General features: G+C 39.0%; 1 protein-coding gene across 1 annotated transcript in view; it reads right to left on the bottom strand.

The window, feature by feature from the left end:
* The window catches only part of HACD2 (3-hydroxyacyl-CoA dehydratase 2), a 90,902-nt gene that overhangs the window by 13,983 nt on the left and 55,346 nt on the right, over nt 1-21,573 (bottom strand). Inside the window, exon 4 of the mRNA XM_081571741.1 lies at nt 17,602-17,690. Coding sequence (XP_081427867.1) covers nt 17,602-17,690 — 89 coding nt within the window. The remainder of the gene's footprint in view (nt 1-17,601; nt 17,691-21,573) is intronic.

Genomic DNA, 21,573 nt, shown 5'->3' with positions numbered 1-21,573 from the left:
TCAAACAGCAGAAATGTATTTTCTCACGGTTTTAGAAGTCCAAGAGCAGGGTGCCACCGTGTTTGCTTCCTTGTGAGGACCCTTTTCCTATTCATTCCAGGTACCTCAATTAAATGGAATGATACTATGTTTCCTTCTGCATCTGGCTTGTTTCATTGAGCATAATGTTTTCAAGGTTCATCCCTGTTGAAGCATGTATCAGAATTTCCCTCCTTTTAAAGGTTGAATATTATATTGTATGTAAATACCACATTTTGTTTATTGATTCAATTACTGTTGGACATTTGCATTGCTTCCACTTTCTGGCTGCTGCTATGAACATGAGTGTACAAATATCTATTTGAGCACCTGTTTTTTCAATTCTGTTGGGTATGCCTAGAAGTGGAATTGTTAGATCATATAATACTATGTTTAGCTTTTTGAAGAACTGCCAAACTGTTTTCCACACTGGCTACATCATTTTACATTCCTACCAACAGTGCAAAAAGGTTCCAATTTCTTCACATGTTTACCACCATTTTGCTATTTTCCTTTTTCTTTCCTGACAGTAACCATCCTAATGAGTACAAAGTGGTATCTCACTGTAGTTTTGATACGCATTTTTTCATGTGCTTATCAGCCATCTGTGTATCTTCTTTTGAGAAATGTCTTTTGCCCATTTTTAACTTTGGGGGAAATAATCTTTTTAATAATTATGATGACAATAGCAGTATAAATTATTATATGTAATAGTAACTGAATTCATACTATATGCCAAGCACTTCTGAACATATATTACCTCTTTGAATACCCATTTTACAGATGGGAAAATGAGGTTTACAGATGTTGAGCTTGGCCTGTGCCCCCAAACTCTGAACAGTTCTGACATGTCTTCCTGGGGTTCAGACACACACACACACACCCCTGCTGCTGTGGGCAGAATATCCCTCTTGCAGTTGAGGATGGGGAGGTGAGGGAGAGACACAGAGGTGGCAGGTTGAAGACATGGCTAGTGTGGCTGGAAAATCAGCTACATGTTGTAAATAAGCAAACTGAGTAAATAAAACAATACAGTTCAAAAAATGGACTTCTTGCCATTGGAACAGGTATTTACAAACATGGAAGGGAGAACTCTAGAAAGAATACCATGGTGTTGGATTGTAATTGGAGGAACTGGTACGAGCCCGTGATTTTATAATACAGATTTATACACTTACATACATATATAAACTATACATTGAATATGTATTTACACACATTTATACAATGATATACTTTTAGATGTACATGTGTATGAGTATACATATATGTACATGTTGTTGCTGTTCAGTTGCTATGTTGTGCCCAACTCTGACCCCGTGGACTGTAGCACACCAGGCTCCTCTGTCCTCCACTATCTCCTGGAGTTTGCTCAAATTCATGCCCACTGAGTCGGTGATTATATCTAATCATCTCATCCTCTGCTGTCTTCTTCTCCTTTTGCCTTTCATCTTTCCCAGCATCAGGGTCTTTTCCAATGAGTTGGCCTCTTCATATCATGTGACCAAAGTATTGGAGCTTCAGCATCAGTCCTTCCAGTGAATTTTCAGGGTTGATTTCCTTTAAGACTGACTGGCTTTATCTCTTTGCAGTCTAAGGGACTCTCAAGAGTCTTCTCCAGCACCACAATGTGAAAGCATTAATTCTTCAGTGCTCAGCCTTCTTTGTGGTCCAGCTGTCACATCTGTACATGACTACTGGAAAAACCATAGCTTTGACTATACAGACCTTTGGCCACAAAGTGAGATCTCTGCTTTTTAACACTATTCTAGGTTTGTCATAGCTTTTCTTCCAAGGAGTAAATGTCTTTTAATTTCATGTCTGCAGTCACTATCCTCTGACTTTGGAGCCCAAGAAAATAATATGTGTCACTGCTTCCATTTTCCCCTTCTATTTGCCATGCAGTGATGGGACCTTAGTTTTTTTAACGTTGAGTTTCAAGCCAGGTTTTTCACTCTCCTCTTTCACCCTCATCAAGAGGCTCTTTAGTTCCTCTTTACTTTCTGCCATTAGAGTGGTATCACCTGCATATCTAAGGTTGTTGATATTTCTCCCAGCAATCTTGATTTCAGCTTGTGCTTCATTCAGCCTGGTATTTCACATGATGTACTCTGCATATAAGTTGAACAAACAGGGTGACAATATACAGCCTTGACATATTCCTTTCCCAATTTTGAACCAGTCAGTCGTTCCATGTAAGTTTCTGTTGCTTCTTGACCTGCATACAGGTTTCTCGGGAGATAGGTAAGGTGGTCTGGTATTCCCATCTCTTTAAAAATTTTCCCTAGTTTGCTGTGATCCACACAGTCAAAGGCTTTAGCATAGTCAATGAAGCAGATGTTTTTCTGGAATTCCCTTGCTTTCTCCATGATCCAGTTAATGTTGGCAACTTGACCTCTGGTTCTGCTGCCTCTTGGAAACCCAGCTTGTACATCTGGAAGTTCTCAATTCAGGTACTGCTGAAGCCTAGCTTGAAGGATTTTGAGCATAACTTTGCTAGCATGTGACATGAGTGCAACTGTGTGGCAGTGTGAACATTCTCTTGCATTGCCCTTCTTTGGGATTGGAATGAAAACTGATCTTTCCCAATCCTGTGGCCACTGCTGAGTTTTCCAAGTTTGCTGACATATTGAGTACAGCACTTTAACAGCATCATCTTTTAGGATCTGAAATAGCTCAGCTGGAATTCCATCATGTCCACTAGCTTTGTTCGTAGTAATGCTTCCAAAGGCCTACTTGACTTCACACTCCAGGAAGTCCGGCTCTAGGTGAGTGACCATACCATCGTGGTTGTCTGGGTCATTAAGACCTTTTTTGTATAGTTCTTCTGTGTATTCTTGCCACCTCTTCTGTTTCTATTTGGTCCTTACCATTTCTGTCCTTTATTGTGCCAATTCTTACATGAAATGTTTCCTTGATATCTCCAATTTTCTTGAAGAGATCTCAGATGTTTCCCATTCTATTGTTTTCCTCTATTTCCTGTACTCTAAGGCCAAACTCGGAGAAGGCAATGGCACCCCACTCCAGTACTCTTGCCTGGAAAATCCCATGGATGGAGGAGCCTGGTAGGCTACAGTCCATGGGGTCGCTAAGAGTCGGACACGACTGAGCGACTTCACTTTCACTTTTCCCTTCCATGCACTGGAGAAGGAAATGGCAACCCACTCCAGTATTCTTGTCTGGAGAATCCCAGGGACGGCAGAGCCTGGTGGGCTGCCATCTATGGGGTCGCACAGAGTCGGACACGACTGAAGCGACTTAGCAGCAGCAGCAGCAAGGCCAAACTTGCCATCCACAAAGGGGAAAAAAAAGGACACTGTTTAGACTGTTAGTGAAATCTGAGTGAAGTCTGTGGATGGGACAGTAGTATTTTATCAGTTTTGGCTTCTGTATTGGAGGGTTGTATGCAGGTGATGTAGGAGAGGGTCTGAAACATGCACTTGAGTATTTAGGGGGGACAGGACATCATGTACAGCTTGCTCTCAAGGTTCAGGAAAAAAACGATATGCAAATACAGAGGAGTAAGTGATGGAACAAATGTAGTAAAATGTCAATAGTTGGAGAATCTGAATGAAGGAAATATGAGAGTCTTTTGTACTGTTCTAGTTTAAACTTTCTATAAACCTGAAATTATTTCCAAATAAATTATTTTAAAATATCACCTGAGTATTAAGCAACCACTTTGGGGACATAATTAGAAGCAAACAATATCACCTGGTTTCTAAAAATTGCCTTTGATATGAAGAATCTGAATCTGCTGGAAGAGGCAGGCTACAGAACCATAAAAGAAGATGTAAGAACATTTATAACAAAAACTATCAATAAAAGCACACTTGAGATGGAACAATAGATTTAACGCTGAGGCTAAATTGGCATCCGAATTACTACTGTCTTTATACTGTAAGTATCCCAAGGGCAGGTCCAAAAACTCCCTTTGAAAAAGGGGTTAGCTTACTTAAAAGGCAAAATAAGATTTTCAATAAATGCTTTAGATTAGGATAATAATGATGATTAAGATAATGATAACTCCCATTAGCAGGGCTAATTATCCCTTAAGTATGGTAAAAGTAATTATGTATAAATCTTCACCAGCTAACTGTGAAACTATTTTAATAAGTATAAAGAATTCATTCCTATGTGAACAGTCAATTATATCTCTGTTTTAAAAGTCAATTATATCTCTGCTTCAGGACACAGAGAAGAATTCAATGCTACGCTATGCATGCTAAGTCGCTTCAGTCGTGTCCGACTCTGTGCGACCCCATAGACGGCAGCTCACCAGGCTCCGCCGTCCCTAGGATTCTCCAGGCAAGAGAAGAATTCAATACAGCTATACAAAAAATTGTCACTGAAAGTTTGGGAAAAGATAAGGTTACATTATAGCTAATATGTAACTAACATTTACTGAGCACCTACTAAGTGCCAGGCACTGTTCTAAATGCTTTATATGTATTAATGCATTGCACCTCCAGGACCACTCAATGAGGAGGAACAAGTGGGTCTGGGAGACTGCAACAGCTCCTTAGGAGCTGGACCAGGCTGGTGTACCCCTCAGCTGGGCAGCTAGAGTGTGACACGTGGTACCAAGCCTGTCTTTCCTGCCTTGTCAGTTACCCCACTCTAAGGCACTGCTTGACTCTGGCTCCTGAGTAAGCCCTGTGAAGGCAACACTTGGGATTTCTCTTTTCCATGCATCCTAGTGCTGAGCACAATATCAGAGCAGAGAAGGTATTGAATAAGTATTTGCTGACCTGTCTGCAGCCTGGCCTGCATGTTCTCTGCCTTGGCTGGAACAGCCTTGGGTGAGGAGGGCTGGGCCCCTGGAAGAGTGAGGTCACAGGGCTACTGCCTTGAGGGTGATGTCAGCAGAAGGTTTGGGCTGGGGCACAGGACAGTTCTGATGACAATCCTGGTCCTTTCCATAACTTTATTAAGTTTTTTTGAACAAAAATGTAACTCATCTGGTTATCTACTTAAAAGGAATGTCCTCTTTGATAAGAAATTGAAATGTAATAAATACTGACGTGTGGTGGTTTGAAAAAAAAGATGTCTGGGTAAGTGTTGGTCTTTTCACATGGCAACTGCATGTGTAAAGTATCCATGATTTAATGTTCATGGGGCAGGGGAGGAGGCAGAGGGTGAGATGTATGGAGAGAGTAACATGGAAATTTACAATACTATATGTAAAGTAGGTAGCCAATGGGAATTTGCTGTATGACCTGGAACTCCAACAGGAGCTCTGTGACAATCTGGAAGGGTGGGATGGGGAGGGAGATTCGGGAGGGAAGGGACATGAGTGTACCTATAGCTCATTCTTGTTGATGTATGACAGAAAACCACAAAATTCTGTAAAGCAATTATCCTTCAATAAAAAAATAAAATAAAATAAAAACCCATGATAGGATACACAGTAAACAAACCAGAAAATCATACTCCTTTTATATGGAAAAACGTTGAGTTATATTAATATACTTCCCTTTTAAAGGAGAGAAAAATATGCAACTACATAGATTTTTCTTAACCTACAATATCAAGGGGGACTGATTAAAAGTTATTTCCATTATAACACAATAACTAAGAACTACTCTTTAATATGGATGATGGCCTAGTTAAATGTTTTGGCTTACCGAAACAAGTCTTGGTCATGAAATTAACTTTTCTGAACATGCAATGAGAAAACTGTATAAGCATGCAGTAAATAGGCAATGCACGATCAATTCTGCATTTATGACAAAATCAGACATGCAGGTCTGAATGCTAAAATGTTTCCATTAGTCCAACTTTAACCCTACTATCTGCTCAGCCCATCTCCCAGGAAATATGAAGAAAGAATGGCAATTTCCTACAACTAGCCTCTTCTCTAATCACTGCAACTCTGGAACCAAACAGACCTCCAGGCTTCCAGACTGCATGTCCTTATCCTTTCCCAGCTTCAACATCCTCATATGGAAACTGAGGTAACATATTTGCCTTTGCAAGGGTTCATGTGAGGTTAGAGAAACCTATCAAGAGCTTAGTAAAGTGCTAGCCATTCATAAATAGCAGTTATTATTTTTATTCCATGAAAGAAAAATTCAATTCAACAAATATTTATTAAGTTTCTACTATCTATGCTAGTCGCTGCTGGGATCCTGTACAGGCTGGTGGTTGCTTCTTAGGCTTAATTACCAAAATAATTATTTTGCTTTGTCATTGTGTTTTCTGTTAAGTGTTAAAGCATTAGCCTGTACTAAATCTGGAATGTCTAAGGATCTCACCAGCTGCTAGCCTTTCCCAATGTTCTTCCTAAGTTCAGTTTGATTCTCTCAACTCCAAAGAGCATGTTATTAACAGTTTTCATGCAACTATTACTTTCAACCAAACTCAAGTATAAGGACTGCATCAGAAAACAGTCATTAATTAGTTCCACATTGATCATATATATCCAATACAGCCTAAGTATTCTATGAAGCAACAGTCCTTTAACTGTTGCCAAGAAAGTCTGAGATCAATATGCCCAGCAGTAGGTTACTGTGGTCCCATGGGGAGAGCTGGGGCAGTCACCCCACAGTCTGCCCCAGACCTCTAAATGCATCATCCCAGTGTGCCTACCCAATACTCTAGAGGGGACAGGATGGATCACTGTTAGAAGTGTAATTGACATGGTCAAAAGAACATGAAATGAGCAATATACACTGTGAAATGTCATGGTTCTTTAGTTCTATGATAGTTTAATAATTGCAAAAATGTAAGACAGAAAATAAAAACAAAGGCTTTGAGTATCATCTCTTGGAACATAAATATTAAAACAATGGCCCATAATCCTGGATCACAAATATTTTGTTTGAGTTTGTACAGTGCTTTAAAAATATTTGAGCCGGTTTTTTAAGTTGAGAGATTTCACATTAAAAAATCTGTATTTCTGCTTTTTTCTTAAAAAAAAAAAGTGACTGCATAACACTAGATCAATTTGCCAATTACTAGCTGAGGTGAGCACCACCTTTGTTCTGAGATGATGTAGACGTTCTAGTCATCATATTCTTCTTGAAATTTCTTTTAACACCCACTTGGGGGACAGACATCTGATACCAGTTGATAAGCTCTGCTACTGATGGCAAGGTGCCGCATAAATGTAACATGACTATTTGCAAAACTCTAAAAAAAAGTATTTAGTATATAAAAACTTGGTTAATTTGATTAGTGTTTACACTTGAGGCTCTCAACATGTACTGCTTTGAAACACTGGCCTCAACAAAAGATTCCTTAAACTTGGCTTAACAAGACAGCACCAATGCAGAAGGCAAAAGAGAGGCAGAATTATCAGGTTTTCAGTTATCCTGGTAATATTTTTGTCAGAGCAAAATATAGTAAAGGGGAGAAGATACCAAAACTCATCCTGTTAAAAACAAATGTTTATGGCGGTAATTTAAAGAAAAGATAAGTTAAAAGTCTTTAATGCATCAAGCCTAATAATTAGTCTCTTCAAATGCAGGCATACCCTCAGCATGCTTCCACACACATCCACATGTGGATATCAAGTCACGTCTTACAAATTCCCGAAGTGCACCAGGGTTTCACTTCAGACTTGAAAGGGCTCCATTCTCTGGAAAAGGCAGACGACTTAGTAATATGTTTAATTTTATCTGTGATGCATCATAGCTTTTAATGAGAGCTTCCTGACTACACAGGGCTTCTTGACATGGGTAGGTAAAAAAGGTTATTAAATCCTCCTCCTAGAAGCAATGGAAATACACTTTATAGATACTTCATGGGAGCAGGGGAATGGGGATTTCTTCAGATTCCCCTGTTGTCTTCAAGGTTCCCAACACGACCAGTTACATGCTGCATTCACTGTGCAAGTCAACTGCCAAGAGACTAAATGCACTGGTATTCTTGTCAATTTATATATTTTTAAATGATCTGATATTTCATATTCATGCTGAAAATATAGTTATATTGAAAAAGCAACAGTATACAAAGGACTGCTTTGTCAAAGGAGCAGATAATTTATGAGATAGTTGCTCCTCCTACATATTAAAAGTTTTCAAATGAATATTAATCAATGCTTTAAAAATTCCACTTATTGTACCATGGAGCACACTTGTTTAAAAGCAGTTTATCGCTAATAATTTTTAACTTTCCTTGACTCTGCTGACATATTTTAGCAATGCTCACGATGCATGCCAATCATCTTTTACAGTGTGAGGTGAGAATCTTTGAGCTCACAGGGATAATAATGTTGACTATATTTCTAAGGTATCCTTGAAGTCAAATAGGAGAGACAAGATCTGTGAAACAGTTTTCAGCAAAGCCAAACGTGGGACATGGTATCATGGTGACTCCACTGCAAAGGCCAAACTCCAGGTCTCTGAAAGGTGGAGTCTGTATGGCCTCCTGCCTCACCAGTTAATGAACTGCTTTCTTGGCAACAGATGAGAATATCACACAGTTTCCCACACCTGCACTCAGGATTTTTATAAGAGTTTAATTAAGAGTACTAAAAGAATTCCTGGGTTTAAAGAACACAGCATACCAAGTATGTCATATAAATTTCCTGTGGCTACTTGTTTTTTTCTTTTAAATCATACAATCTTGCACATGAGATAAAATATATGAAAACCTAATTCACTGAAATAAAAAGAATGGTAAATATCGTGTTGGCCAAAAAGTTTGAGTTTTTCCATAAGATGTTACAGAAAAACTCGAATGAACTTTGTGGCCAACCCAATAATATTACACTGAACAACTACAGCTACACTGTCCAATGCAGTAAGCTCGTCACATGTGGCTATTTAAAATTAAATTACATTAAAATTCACTTCCTTAGTCACTCAGGGGTTATTTCAAGGGTTCAATATGTGCACACATACAACTAGGAGCTACTATGTTGAACAGCATAGGCACAGAACATTTTTTTCATTGCTAAAAATTCCTATGGACAGTCCCAGGATAGAAGAAATGTTCAAAAGAAAAATGTTCATGACCAACATGCTTCTATCACTATACAGGACCAAAAAATTACCCTTTTTGGCTTGAAATAAACTTCTGAATTCACTTTACTCTCAAATCATGGATGAAAACTGGTTTTAGTGTCAGAATTCACTTATTGGTAACTCTCCACTGACTGTACAACTTGACAGCATAGCTCAAATAACAGGCTTACTTCCCTGAGTCATTTTTCAACTTAAGCTGAACATATAACCAAAGCTAAAACCACTGAGGCTCTCATGGTAAATCTCACTGCAAATCTCATCTCAGTTGTTTCTTTGGGAAACTAATATTTGACATGCAAGGTAACATTTTTTTTCTTTTTTCACTCTTATTCCTTTTCCATGATAGCTTCCTGTGCCAAGAGTCAAACATCTTTGTGAATCTCAGGACTTCACATATCCAGATTTGGCTCTAAACAGGCTTCCTACTGTTTGTTAAGTAGCAGCAATTACATATATTAAGATACTACCCAATAGTTTGAGAATGTCTTATGCCTGAAGAGGATGAATTCCAACAACAAGCTTCTCTGTTAGAAACTTCATTATCAAAAATAGGAGGAAAGTAGAAGACACCACTGACACATCCAGAACATCAGTCAAATAGGGGTAGAAGGGTTTTAGCATAATATTTAAAAAGACTATCTGAATCTTGGGGACACCAAAAATCTGGAAGTTCTAGGGCAGAAGGAAAGGAAGAGGCCAACACTGCTCAGCCTGAAGGGCTAGGGCATATGCAGGCAGTCTGGGACTAGGCAGGCAGGCAGGTCTGGCTTTGGGTCCCAGAAGAACCTCCTAACAGTGGGACACTTTCCTTTGGAGCTGACAGGTCAGGCCCTGGCCCTTCCTGCCCTGCGTGACATCCTCCCAAATGAAGATAACTGTGCAGTCTTCCAGGGACTTTGTCTGATGTAACTGCTCCCCCTCATGCCAGAATTGAGAAATGGGAATGAAGGATGTCAGAGATAGCCCTTGGGGTAAGAGAGCAAAAGAAAATCCTGAGAAACTTCAAGTGTGAGGGTGTTTGTAGGGCAGGGTCACCAATGGAGAAGGGTGTAGAAGAGGAGTGGCCAGAAGAGAAAAAGATTAACATTAAACACAAATGAAACTGATTTCCTGATTTTGTTGAGCCTGAAACCTATTCAATTCTTAATTGACAAATGGGGCTATGTTCTTGTAGGGTGTAGTGGTAATACTGGCTTGCATGGTTTAAGCTGTTTTATTTTAAACAAAACTGACTTAATCATCAAAGAAAAAAGTATAATACATTTTGAACAAAGGAGTTCCACTGGAGTTTTCCAAGGGCTACAAAAGAACTACGGCAATGGGAGAAAGATGCAACATAAGATGTCAGAAGTGAACTGACACTGAACCCAAAAGGATCTAAATATTTTTCAATATTTTGAAATAAAATTTTTATACACAGTTCAAGAAAATGTTGGGGACTTCCCTCATGGCCCTGTGGTAGAGAATCCGTCTGACAATGCAGTGGACGTAGGTTTGATCCCTGGTCCGGGAAGATCCCACATACTGAGGATTAACTAATCCCACAAGTCTAAAGCCTGTGCTTTGCAACAAGAGAAACCACTGCAATGAGAAGCCTGCACACTGTGACTAGAGAGTAGCCCCCACTTGCCGCAACTAGAGAAAGCCTGAGTGCAGCAATGAAGACCCAGCACAGTCAAAAATAAATAAATAAATAAATAAAATTAAAAAAAAAAAAGAAAATGTTGGAAAGGGACAGAAAAACACTCAGAGAAAAATAGACAACCTGATTTTGCTCAAATCACCTAAGCTAAATATATACAATGTTAGAGTGAACCATCTAGCCATGAGAAAAGTAACACTTTCTTTATGTGTCCATGATTAACAGATGCAGAAGTGGCATTAAATTACTGCTACATCTGTCTTGGAGTTGTCTCAAGTCTGACAGTGTCTGATTAACCATCAAATGATGGTTTTTCTACCTTTAGGAGAAGTGCTAATTTTAAAAGTGAAGGTGATGCAAATCCACCTACAGAAATATTTAAAATAGAAAGTAAGGGAACAGATAGAGTAGGGTGGAGAACTTTAGACACTCAGCACTCAGAGGCCAAAAGATACTGAAGGTATCCCAATGTCTTTCATTGGCAGAGCTGGAACATCACTCGAAAAAGGTCCCTGAGAAGACGACAGTGGCATGGCACAACATGCCCTAGACACAGCCTCTCAGCTCCTCATCTGAACGATGGGTATGAGAAGGTGCCCTGCCTCCACCAATGAAAGGCAATGCTCATAGATGGCCACTGGGGACATTGAGGAGCATGTGCAGTGACAACAAATGTGCTGACAAGGGAGGCAACCCTAGGAGATGGCAAAGAGCAAGAGTGCACTGCGAACCCAGCCGGAGGACCCAGCAGAGAAAGAAAACCTACAATACAACACAACACAAGAGCAACAGAAGCGTAGAGTCAGGGTATCACTGTACTTAGTCTTTTAGCTCGGAGAAGGCAATGGCAACCCACTCCAGTACTCTTGCCTGGAAAATCCCATGGACAGAGGAGCCTGGTAGGCTGCCGTCCATGGGGTTGCGAAGAGTCGGACACGACTGAGCGACTGCCCTTTCACTTTTCACTTTCATGCATTGGAGAAGGAAATGGCAACCCACTTCAGTGTTCTTGCCTGGAGAATCCCAGGGATGGCAGAGCCTGGTGGGCTGCCGTCTGTGGGGTCGCACAGAGTCAGACACGACTGAAGCGACTTAGCAGCAGCAGCAGCAGCAGTCTTTTAGCTTCCACAGAGTGAAAAAGAAGAGGATAAGAGGAAGACAAAGAAAACTGTGCTGCATCTCTGAAGGAAGCAGCATTCCTTCTGAAGTGAAACTACTTTATACGTTAGGGTTTCATAAGCTGCTCAGCAAAAAAACTGCAAGCCAGAGACCCTGATATTTCTAAATACTGCTTCCTTGTTTTCATATAATCCTCTCACTTAATCTTCATAAAAACTCTGTGACATGAGCAGGGCAGATACTAGCATTACTCTGTCACAGATGACAAAAACAAGGCTCGGAAAGTTGAAGTGCTTTGTCCTAAGCCACAAGGTAAGTGCCTGCTGAAGTCCACCCTCACCAACCCTCCTGTAAGATATGGCTGCTCAGCCTCCATGTTCTAGAATACAGTGTTTGACTTACCTAGAAAATAAAAAAACTATCCAAGGAAGGTGATATTACTTGATAAAACCCAAGAAGAGAGATGCAGTATTTCCCTGGGTAGAAGTTGTCATAAATGACCTACCTGGTGGCATTGGCCAGGCAACAAGAAGCACATGCCCACGATAGAGCCCTTCCCTGCAACCCACCCCCCAAAACAAATGACAGTTTAGCTTTCTTATTGCCATGCTTTCAGATCTGCATCTGCCTGCAAGGTGGGCCCCTCAAGCTTTCTCTTATATGTACTTGAGCCACAGTTCCACAGACAGTGGATTTTGAAGACTACACAAGAAACTCCAGTCCCTCCACTTAGCTGGGTAAAGGAACTCCAGGCTTTCATTCTCTAAGAATGAGACTATGGCTCTTGAACTAGGGACAGAGATGGTGAGATTTGGTTATGCCTCCAGGAAACTAAGCAGAGATAGGAAGTAAAATCAAGAAAAAGGCAAGTTGAATAAAAATTACTGCACATTACTGTATCTTAGAGCATTTCTCAAACCTTCAGTTCAGTTCAGTTCAGTCACTCAGTCGTGTCCGACTCTTTGCGACTCCATGAATCGCAGCACGCCAGGCCTCCCTGTCCATCACCAACTCAAACCTTAGATCTCATCAAATTATTCAAGGAGCTTAATAACAGTGATGATTCTCTGTCTCCACTCCTCAAAATTCTGTATCAAATATGGCGTGGGACCTGGAAGGTGCATTTCTAAGCAGCTTTCCAGGGAATTCTGTTCCAAATAGTCCATATGCCAGTATGAAAAATAGTCTTGGAACTTTCAAGAAGAAAGGTCAATTAACTGTAGGGATATATCAGAAGCCCTAAAATGAGCACTAAAGAAGCAGAGAAGCACATTGGCAAAGTGCTGCAGACAAGCACCCAAGGCCTGCAATTATTTGTATATTTCATGTGTAAACCATCTGACTAGAGAACCATATTTCAATATGCATGTGATATGACAGAACTGCTGAAGAGGAAAGGTGCTTCTGAGTCTGAGATGTCATGTGCTTAGTCAGTTGTGTGACTCTTTGCGACCCCATGGACTGTAGCCTGCCAGGCTCCTCTGTCCATGGGGATTCTTCAGGCAAGAAACTGGAGTGGGTGGCCGTATCTTCCTCCAGGGGATCCTCCCAACCCAGATCTCCTGCACTGCAGGCAGATTCTTCACTGTCTGAGCCACGAGGGAAGCCCAAGAATACTGGAATGGGTGTTTTTGAGATGGGTGTTTTCAACTCTACACAGGATAAAGTATGATTAGCATACAAAAGTAAGAATGTGTTTACATAACATTTCTAACTGGTGAGAGCAAGCTTTAATGCAGGAGGAAGACTTTGAATTCAGAAGTTTACTTTCAACTCTGCCATTTGACAGACAGAAGGTCGTTTGCTGCTCTAGCTTCCAAGCTTTAAGTGGAGTCTACAACTTACCCCAAGAGACAACTGTCAAGAGTGAATAATTATATTTTAATAAAGCCCTCTGTAAAGTGTAATGCAACAAACAACAAAAACCAGCATAATGACAGAGAACTGGACATTACTAACTTTCTTAAACATGCATGACAGACTTTTTGTAGGCAGCTTGCTGAGAAGTTAGCAAAGATGGCAACTTAAGTGTCACAAAGCCCAGTGGCATGCCAGAAAGAAGTGGGAACCAGCTGACTGGTGAAATCAGGAGAACTCACATTCCAGAGGAATGTGAGAAAACATCCTTTTCTCCAATGGTGGCAAAGGGTAAGGAAGAAAGGAGAGAAGGCTCAGCAATCCAGAGCAAAGTTCTATTTTACACAAGTTACCCTACCTAGTAAGGTGTTGAAGGTGTTCGCTGAACTTAGGCTAAGTCACAGTGAGAACCCAACAACTTCTTATTCAACTGCTGCTCACAGCGGTAACCTGGGACTTCTGCTCAAGAACACAGCAATCTCACACTGAGAACTCAGGAGAGGATATGTGGGGGCTTCTTCAAAGAGGGCTGGCCCAGGAAAAGGGACAGTGGCCTACTCGTGTGTCCAGGAATCTGGGGCTTGGCTTAGCTACTTTTAGAGAAGGAAGAATATGTGCCCTGTGGACTTCTGTTTTTGATGGGGGGTAGGGGTGGTGGGTCATAGTAAGGGACATTTCCCACTGCAGTTCACTCTGAAAAACATTAATCTTGTTTCAGGTCAATGAAGAAACAAAGACACCGACCCAAACAGAAGGTGAGGGGAACAAATGCCCACAGAAGCCTGATGTGGCAGTAGCAGTGGCCATCCTGGCTAAGGAATGCGGAAGAAGCCAGTTCATTTCTGGGGGTCAGGTGGAAAAACTGCAACGAAAACAGGTTAGCTAGAATTTCTGATTCCTCCTGTATCCCACATGCCCTATATCCCACCCCAAGCTTGTTATCAGAAGCTTAACTTTGCTTATATAAAAGTCCCTTTAAAAGGAAAGAAGTGGGGAAGTTATTTGCTATGTTAGGTCAAGAAAAAGCTTTTGAGCATAGAGACATTTTATCTTTAATATCCTGCTCATCAAGAAGTCCTGCTAGTGATGGTGGATCCTTATACATCAGAGAAGAAAACCATCTGATCATCTTTTACTATGATATACCTGGCAACATTTATGTGACTAGTGTTCCATGCAGCAGAGAATAAAAATGACAGGTAAGAATGCATATTCTATAGGGCCTCTTAAAAGACAATCTACCTCAAATATGAAAAACGTAGTATCTAGTCCTAAAATGTATATAGGCTATACCTTAGTACATCATGTACAATTACAGAAAACAACGGGAACGAGTGTAGAAAATACAGGCAGGCCAAAGAGGGTGGGGCAAGAGTCCAACCCAAATGTAACGCTATGAGAATGAAGCATGTGCGTCCACTTTAGAGGACATGTGATGTAAGAAAAGAAACTGAGGATGAAAGCAAAGTACTGCGAAAAGAATTTGAACATTAATATGAGAAAGTGAGATATATTTTATTAAGCAGTTATTTCTGGGATCAATTTCCCTATGCATTAGTTATTGGAAATTTAGTTATTAGTTATGTGGTTCCCACCATTAAAAATAAACAAAGCTGAATATAAGGAAAATAATGATATTTAAAAGATGTTTCAGTAAACAGAAGAAAGGACATTTAACAGGGAAGCCATATATAATGTTGTATAGGACAAACTAAATTATAGCTAACATGAAACTTGGCAGCAGAAAAAATAGCCTTTGCTAAGAGACGTGATGTAAGGGGCAGGTGACAGACAGCAAACTGGCCTCTGAAATGCCACACTAACAGGTTTTCAAGCTACCTATCAGCAACTTGGGGTGGGTCAAGAGGGAATCTACTGCCATAAACAAAACAATGAATGGGTTCTTTTCAAAGAAAAGGGGAATGAGGAGACAAGAAGTGTGATCATGGAGTAGTAGAAACAATGAATCCTATTTGTGAGAAAGGAGTAAGTCAATCAATAGGGTGTATATGAAAAGAAGGAAACAGAAGGTGACAGAAAGACAGTAAGATTTACTACATTCCTAAGAAAATGATATGTTAATGATAGTAAAATTGGGTAAGATTGGCTGCAGAGAAACAATTTTGAATATGCAAACATAACAAGCATATAACTGAAATTACTGTGTTGACAGTACATGTGAAACCATTTGTTAAATGGCAAGTCTATGCATCTGTCAGGTGGGTGGTTACTAAGGGCAATGGCCAGGTCCGCATACCTGTAATCCACAGAGACATTTAATAGCTTTTTAAGCCAAGCTGTCTTATTGCTCTGCCCAGGAAATTCTAGGAAATGTTGGTAGTAGCAATATGGTAACAATTGCTTAACTTGAATTGTAAGCATTTTTAATTTACTTGTCTACACTCTTTGCCAGAAGTGCTAATAAGCAGAGGTGTGGTTACTGAAGCAGAAGAGAGGAGAAGCAGAGGCCATGAATAATCCATCAGCTGGAGCATTAGCTCCTGGACAGCTAGTATCTGACTCTCTTGGCTGATTATAAACACTCCTCAGTTGATAACACTCTATCTTCATGTAACTAACATTTAATTATTAGAAGTACATAATTACTTGTTTAAGTATATAAATGAGTTACTATTAGGAAGAAAGTTTAGGTCACTTAAGACTATTGGGAAGTTAAAACTATGAGTTGCCAGTTAAATGGAAAGGAAAGAAGGAAGAAATACAGGTTACAAATAATTTATAGAAAGGACTTTGAAACCAATGAAGAGAGTAACTTTTCCTTATTCCAGAAACAACTAAGGATGAGAACAAGGGAGACTATGCCACGTTAGGATTTACTTGCCTGTTTTTGACTTTTTCTTTTTTTAAAGAAATGTGGCCACTCTAAAAAGTGATCATGTAAAAGTATGAGATTGTTTTACATCCTTCCTACACAGAAAGCGTAAACAGATATCTATCTTCAAGGAGTGAATGAGCTTAAAAGAAAAATTCTGTGGATCTGTAACAAGAACTACAACTTAGCTTAGTCAATTTTCATTAAAAACTTAACTATGTGCATTTTTCTGTATGTATAAACCATATGCCAATAAAAAGTTAAAAACAATCACTAGTTAAAAAACAAACGAAACTGTCTAAATAAATCCTGAAAAACCAAGTGTTTTGACAAGGATTTCAGAGTAATAGAAGACAAAGAAAACACCAGGATAATGCTAATAGATAAGCACATTCCACGAGGCTAAAGTACCCAATAATGCTGGTGGTAAGTTACTGGGACTGGAAAACTGAAAACTGAATCTTCCTGGTGGGTACCGGTACTCTGCCTCATGGTGACATTAACAATAATGGACTTTTAAAAAGTGAAAAACATACTGGAAAACAATTCCCTTCTCTGATACCAGACAATGAAAGATAGCTGTGGATTTATAGCCATGGTAATGATGGTTTCCTCCCTCCAGTTCCTATAGAAGCTGGCCTGCCTGGGCATCCACCTCAGACCCTCAGAAGAGCACTCATCTCCCTGAACCACCAGACTTAGCACACTTGAGAATTTCATTAATGCACATGGACTGGGTAGGAACAAGTTTGTTACTTTACCCTGGTCCGGCAAAGATTGGACTGAGAATGAATTTATGTCCCTCACTTCCCCAACGGTCCCACTACAAAGATGCAGCTGTCCAGAGTTTATGGTGCTGAATTCAAACAAGTAACTAGAAAAATATAACTGAGGTGCAGACCATAGCCACACTAGCCAAATCTCCAAGGGAACTGAGACTTCAAGACTTTGTGTAATAGGTCTCCTTTTTTCAACTCTGTATATTTGGGGTATGTTTCCCACAAGTAACCCAATTCCTATAGTACAAGTGAATTTTATTTGGGCTATATTGATATGACGTGGAGTTCCATCTTTAGCCATAATACACATGTGAGAAAGAAAAGTTGACTGAAGTTTGTTAATGCTAATATTATTTTATTTTTGTCTCTTTAAATGCTTACCTCTTTGACACTATGTGTTACTGCCCATATTAGAAAAACTCTTGACATCACCTGGAAAGAAGTCAGGACAACAGAAGATGGAACAATTCCTGAAAGAAAATTTAGGATGGGTAAATAAATGTATTGTACTGAGTTTCAAAATGTAATAGATTTCCTAAAACATCCAATTTTAATGTTTAAAGCCATCATGAGCAGCTAAAATTTATCTACATTGCTATATAGACTATGTTTTTCAGTGTAGTCAATATTAAAACTTTTTCCTCCCTCAAAACAATAATACTGTTAATGGTAACAGCAAACCATGGAATCTAGGTAACTTTCCTAGGTCTTTCAAAGTCACTGACAAAGTACAGTATTTTTTAACACTTTTGCAGGCAGAGAAAATAAAACCACTGCTTAATGCTTAAAATTGGACACTGAAAGCTCATTTTACAATATGGGTTTCAGAAATGAACAGGCAACTATGGAAAGGAAAATCAACTGTTTGTGTCAACAGAATGTTGAAAGCTCCTGGCTTTCAGACTGGATATGATACACTAACAGTTAGGTTGGCATCTTTTATATTTTGCCAACAAGCAGACAAACTCAAAGTTTATATACCATTTTTTCTCACCTTATTCATTAGGGTAAGCACTGGTACAATTATCTTTCCAATGTCATCAAGTTATAGCACTAAAATCATGTTTAGTTATTTTCAACAATTATCAAGTTCTGCTAAGTTTACATTTCTTTGGTTTCTTCCTTCAATTACTACAACCACAGTCCGTATCTAGAGACCAGCCACCACCATTATATAAAAATCTTCCCTCCTTTAATTCATCTTAAACCGAGTAATAATTCATTATCTAAAAATATTCTCTTCTCTCTGTAACTTCACATTGGCAAGGAACTGCTACAAAAATAAAATCTGGAAGCAGAATTATGGGTATCCAGTCCAGTAATCCCTCTACCATTTCTCTTTGGTCATACTGCTATCAGTAACTAGACTTACCAACTTCCCAGACCTGTCAAGTTGCATATGGGCAACTCCACACTTGCCAGGAACCCCTTATCACAGGTAGTAAATTCTTCATCCACTTTAAAACTAATCTCATCTTCAATATATTCAGTGGACTATACCTGATCAATTTTCATTCTTCCAAGCCCTCTAAAATCACTCAGACTTCTGGACATTTATATAGCTGGACAAACTACAACTTGCCAAAAGACCATACGCAATCATACGAAGCTAAAATTACCTCTATAGGTTTGGCTACAAAAGAAAATTATTTTATATTTCATTAAGAAAAAGAGATGCTACATCCTATTAGAATGAGTTTTAAAGAAGATTTGGGCTTTGAAGAGATATGGTTTGGTTTTCAAAAGCAAGTAAAATGGACATGTCAAGCACAATGCTTGGCATATAAAGATGCTCAATAAACCTTTATAGAATGAATGAAAGTTAAAGTGTTAGTCACTCAGTTGTGTCCAACTCTTTGTGACCCCGTGGACTACAGTCTGCCAGGCTCTTCTGTCCATGGGATTTCCCAGGCAAGAATACTGGAGTGGGGAATAATGGAGTGCCATTTCCTTCTCCAGGGAAATAGAATGAATATAAAAATATAAACATATGGACATATAAATATTTGGAATAGAACTGAGAGTCTGGAAATAAACCCTCACATTCATAGTCACTTTATTTTTCAACAAGAGTGCCAAGACAAATCAGTGGAAAAATATTTGTCTTTTCAACAAATGGTTCTGGGATAACTGGATATCCACATGCTAAAGAATGGAGCTGGGACACTTTCTTAGACCAAATACAAAAAATCACTCCAGATGGATCAAAGATCTAAATGTAAGAGGTTAAATTACAAAACTCTTGGAAGAAAACATAGATGTAAATTTCTGTGATTCTGAATTAGGCAATGGTTTATCAGATATGAAAACAAAAGCACAAGAAATAAAATTGGGCTTTATCAAAACTAAAAACATGTGTCTCAAAGGACATTAAGACAGTGAAAAGAAAACCCACAGGAGAAAATATCTACGAATATATATATAATCTGGAACTTATATGTAAAATATATAAAGAGCTCTTATAATTCAATAATAAAAGAAAACCCGATTTAAAAGTGAGCAAAGGATTTGAGTAGACATTTTTCCAAAGAAAATATGCAAATGGTCAATAAGTACATGAAGAGGTGTTCAACATCATTAGAGAAATGAAAATTAAAGTCATAATGAGATAGATACACTTCACATCCACTAGGAGGGCTACCATTAAAAAGACATATAATAACAAAATTAAACCAGTCAATCCTAAAGGAAATCAACCCTGAATATTCATTTGAAGGACTGTTGTAAAAGCTGAAACTCCAATACTTTGGCCACCTGATTTGAAGAGCAGACTCACTGGAAAAGACCCTGATGCTGGGAAAGATTGAAGGCAAAAGGAAATGGGGGCAGCAGAAGATAAGATGGTTACATAGCATCACTGACTCAATGGACACAAATTTGAGCAAACTCTGGGGGATACTGGAGGACAGAGGAGCCCGGTGTGCTACAATCCATGGGATCACAAAAGGTCAGACATGTCTTAGCAACTGAACAACAACAACATAATAACAAGTATTGGTGAGGATGTGAAGCTGGAACCCTCATACACTGCTGACAGGATTAGAAAACAGTGCAGCCACTCTGGATAACAGTCTGCCTCACAATGTTAAATACAGAATTATCCTATGACCCAGAAATTTCACTCTCAGAATATATACACCCAAGAGAAATGAAAACATATATATGCCCATACAAAAACTTTTATACAAATGTTTATAGTGGTGTTTATATTAGCCCCAAAGTGGAAATATTAAAAATGTCCATCAACAGATGAAGGGATAAATAAAATGTGGCACAGACATACAATGGGACATTAGAAATAAAATAAAAAGTAATAAAACAAAGAAATGAAGTAATGATACATGCTACAATATTAATGAATCTTAAAGCATGATGCTGAGTGAAGAAGCCAGTTACAAAAGAGCACATGTTATATAATTCAATTAAGATGAAATATACAGAGTAGGAAAAATTATAGAGACAGAAAGGAGATTAGTAGTGACCTGGGCCTGGGAGGTTAGGAAGAAAATGGAAAGTAATTGTCAGTAGGTACACAGTTTTGTTTTGGGGTAATGAAAATGTTCTAAAATTGATTATGTTCTAAAACTGTACACTCTAAATGAATGAATCGAATGGTATGTGAATAAACCTTTTATTTAAACAAATGCACGGATGAAGTATAGAGCCTGATGGTATAATATGTACTACTGCTAAAGAAGCTAATTAGTAAGTCAAACATTAAGTGAATACACTTAGCCAGATCACAATTCAAATAAGAAAAACTAAAAAAGATTGACAATCAAAAGTTTTCCTAAATGAGTTGTCAAGTACTTGCCACTTAAGGAAAGACCACCACTCTTTCTAGTTTCTTTTTTAACTCAAAGACCAGCCCATCACATAAAAATTAATATTTTTTCCCTTTAATTTCTGCTCTTCTTTTATCACTGAAACAATGGGCTAGATGGCTAATGGTTTGAGCAGTACTCTAGGGCTGCTGCTATATTTGGTTGGGGATCAAAAAAGTCCAGGATCTGGACCTCAGACTTCCAAGTTCAAAAATCTGATTTTATGCCACTTAAGAGCAAGAATTAGGCTCCTGGGAAACCAACTCAATAATCAAATCCATAGGAGACTAGCTAACAAACCAAAATGTCAATTTATTCACTTGTAATAGAGGCACAGCCTTTGTAATAACTGAATGACTAGGATTTTAGAGACCCTCATCTAGGGGTGCGTTTTTCTGCTGTCAAAATTAGAATGGTTTGTAAGTGTGACTTTAAACAGAGGGGTTTGGGAGATCTGGAGATGAATAATACCGTTCAGCTATATACGGCTTTATTAATTACCCCTTCTCTACTACAAAGCTCCCTTTCC

This window comes from Giraffa tippelskirchi, chromosome 2, assembly GCF_054371585.1.
Source record: "Giraffa tippelskirchi isolate mGirTip1 chromosome 2, T2T-mGirTip1v1.2.pri, whole genome shotgun sequence".
In the NCBI taxonomy this organism is placed as follows: domain Eukaryota; kingdom Metazoa; phylum Chordata; class Mammalia; order Artiodactyla; family Giraffidae; genus Giraffa; species Giraffa tippelskirchi.
This window is presented reverse-complemented; position numbering and strand designations above follow the sequence as displayed.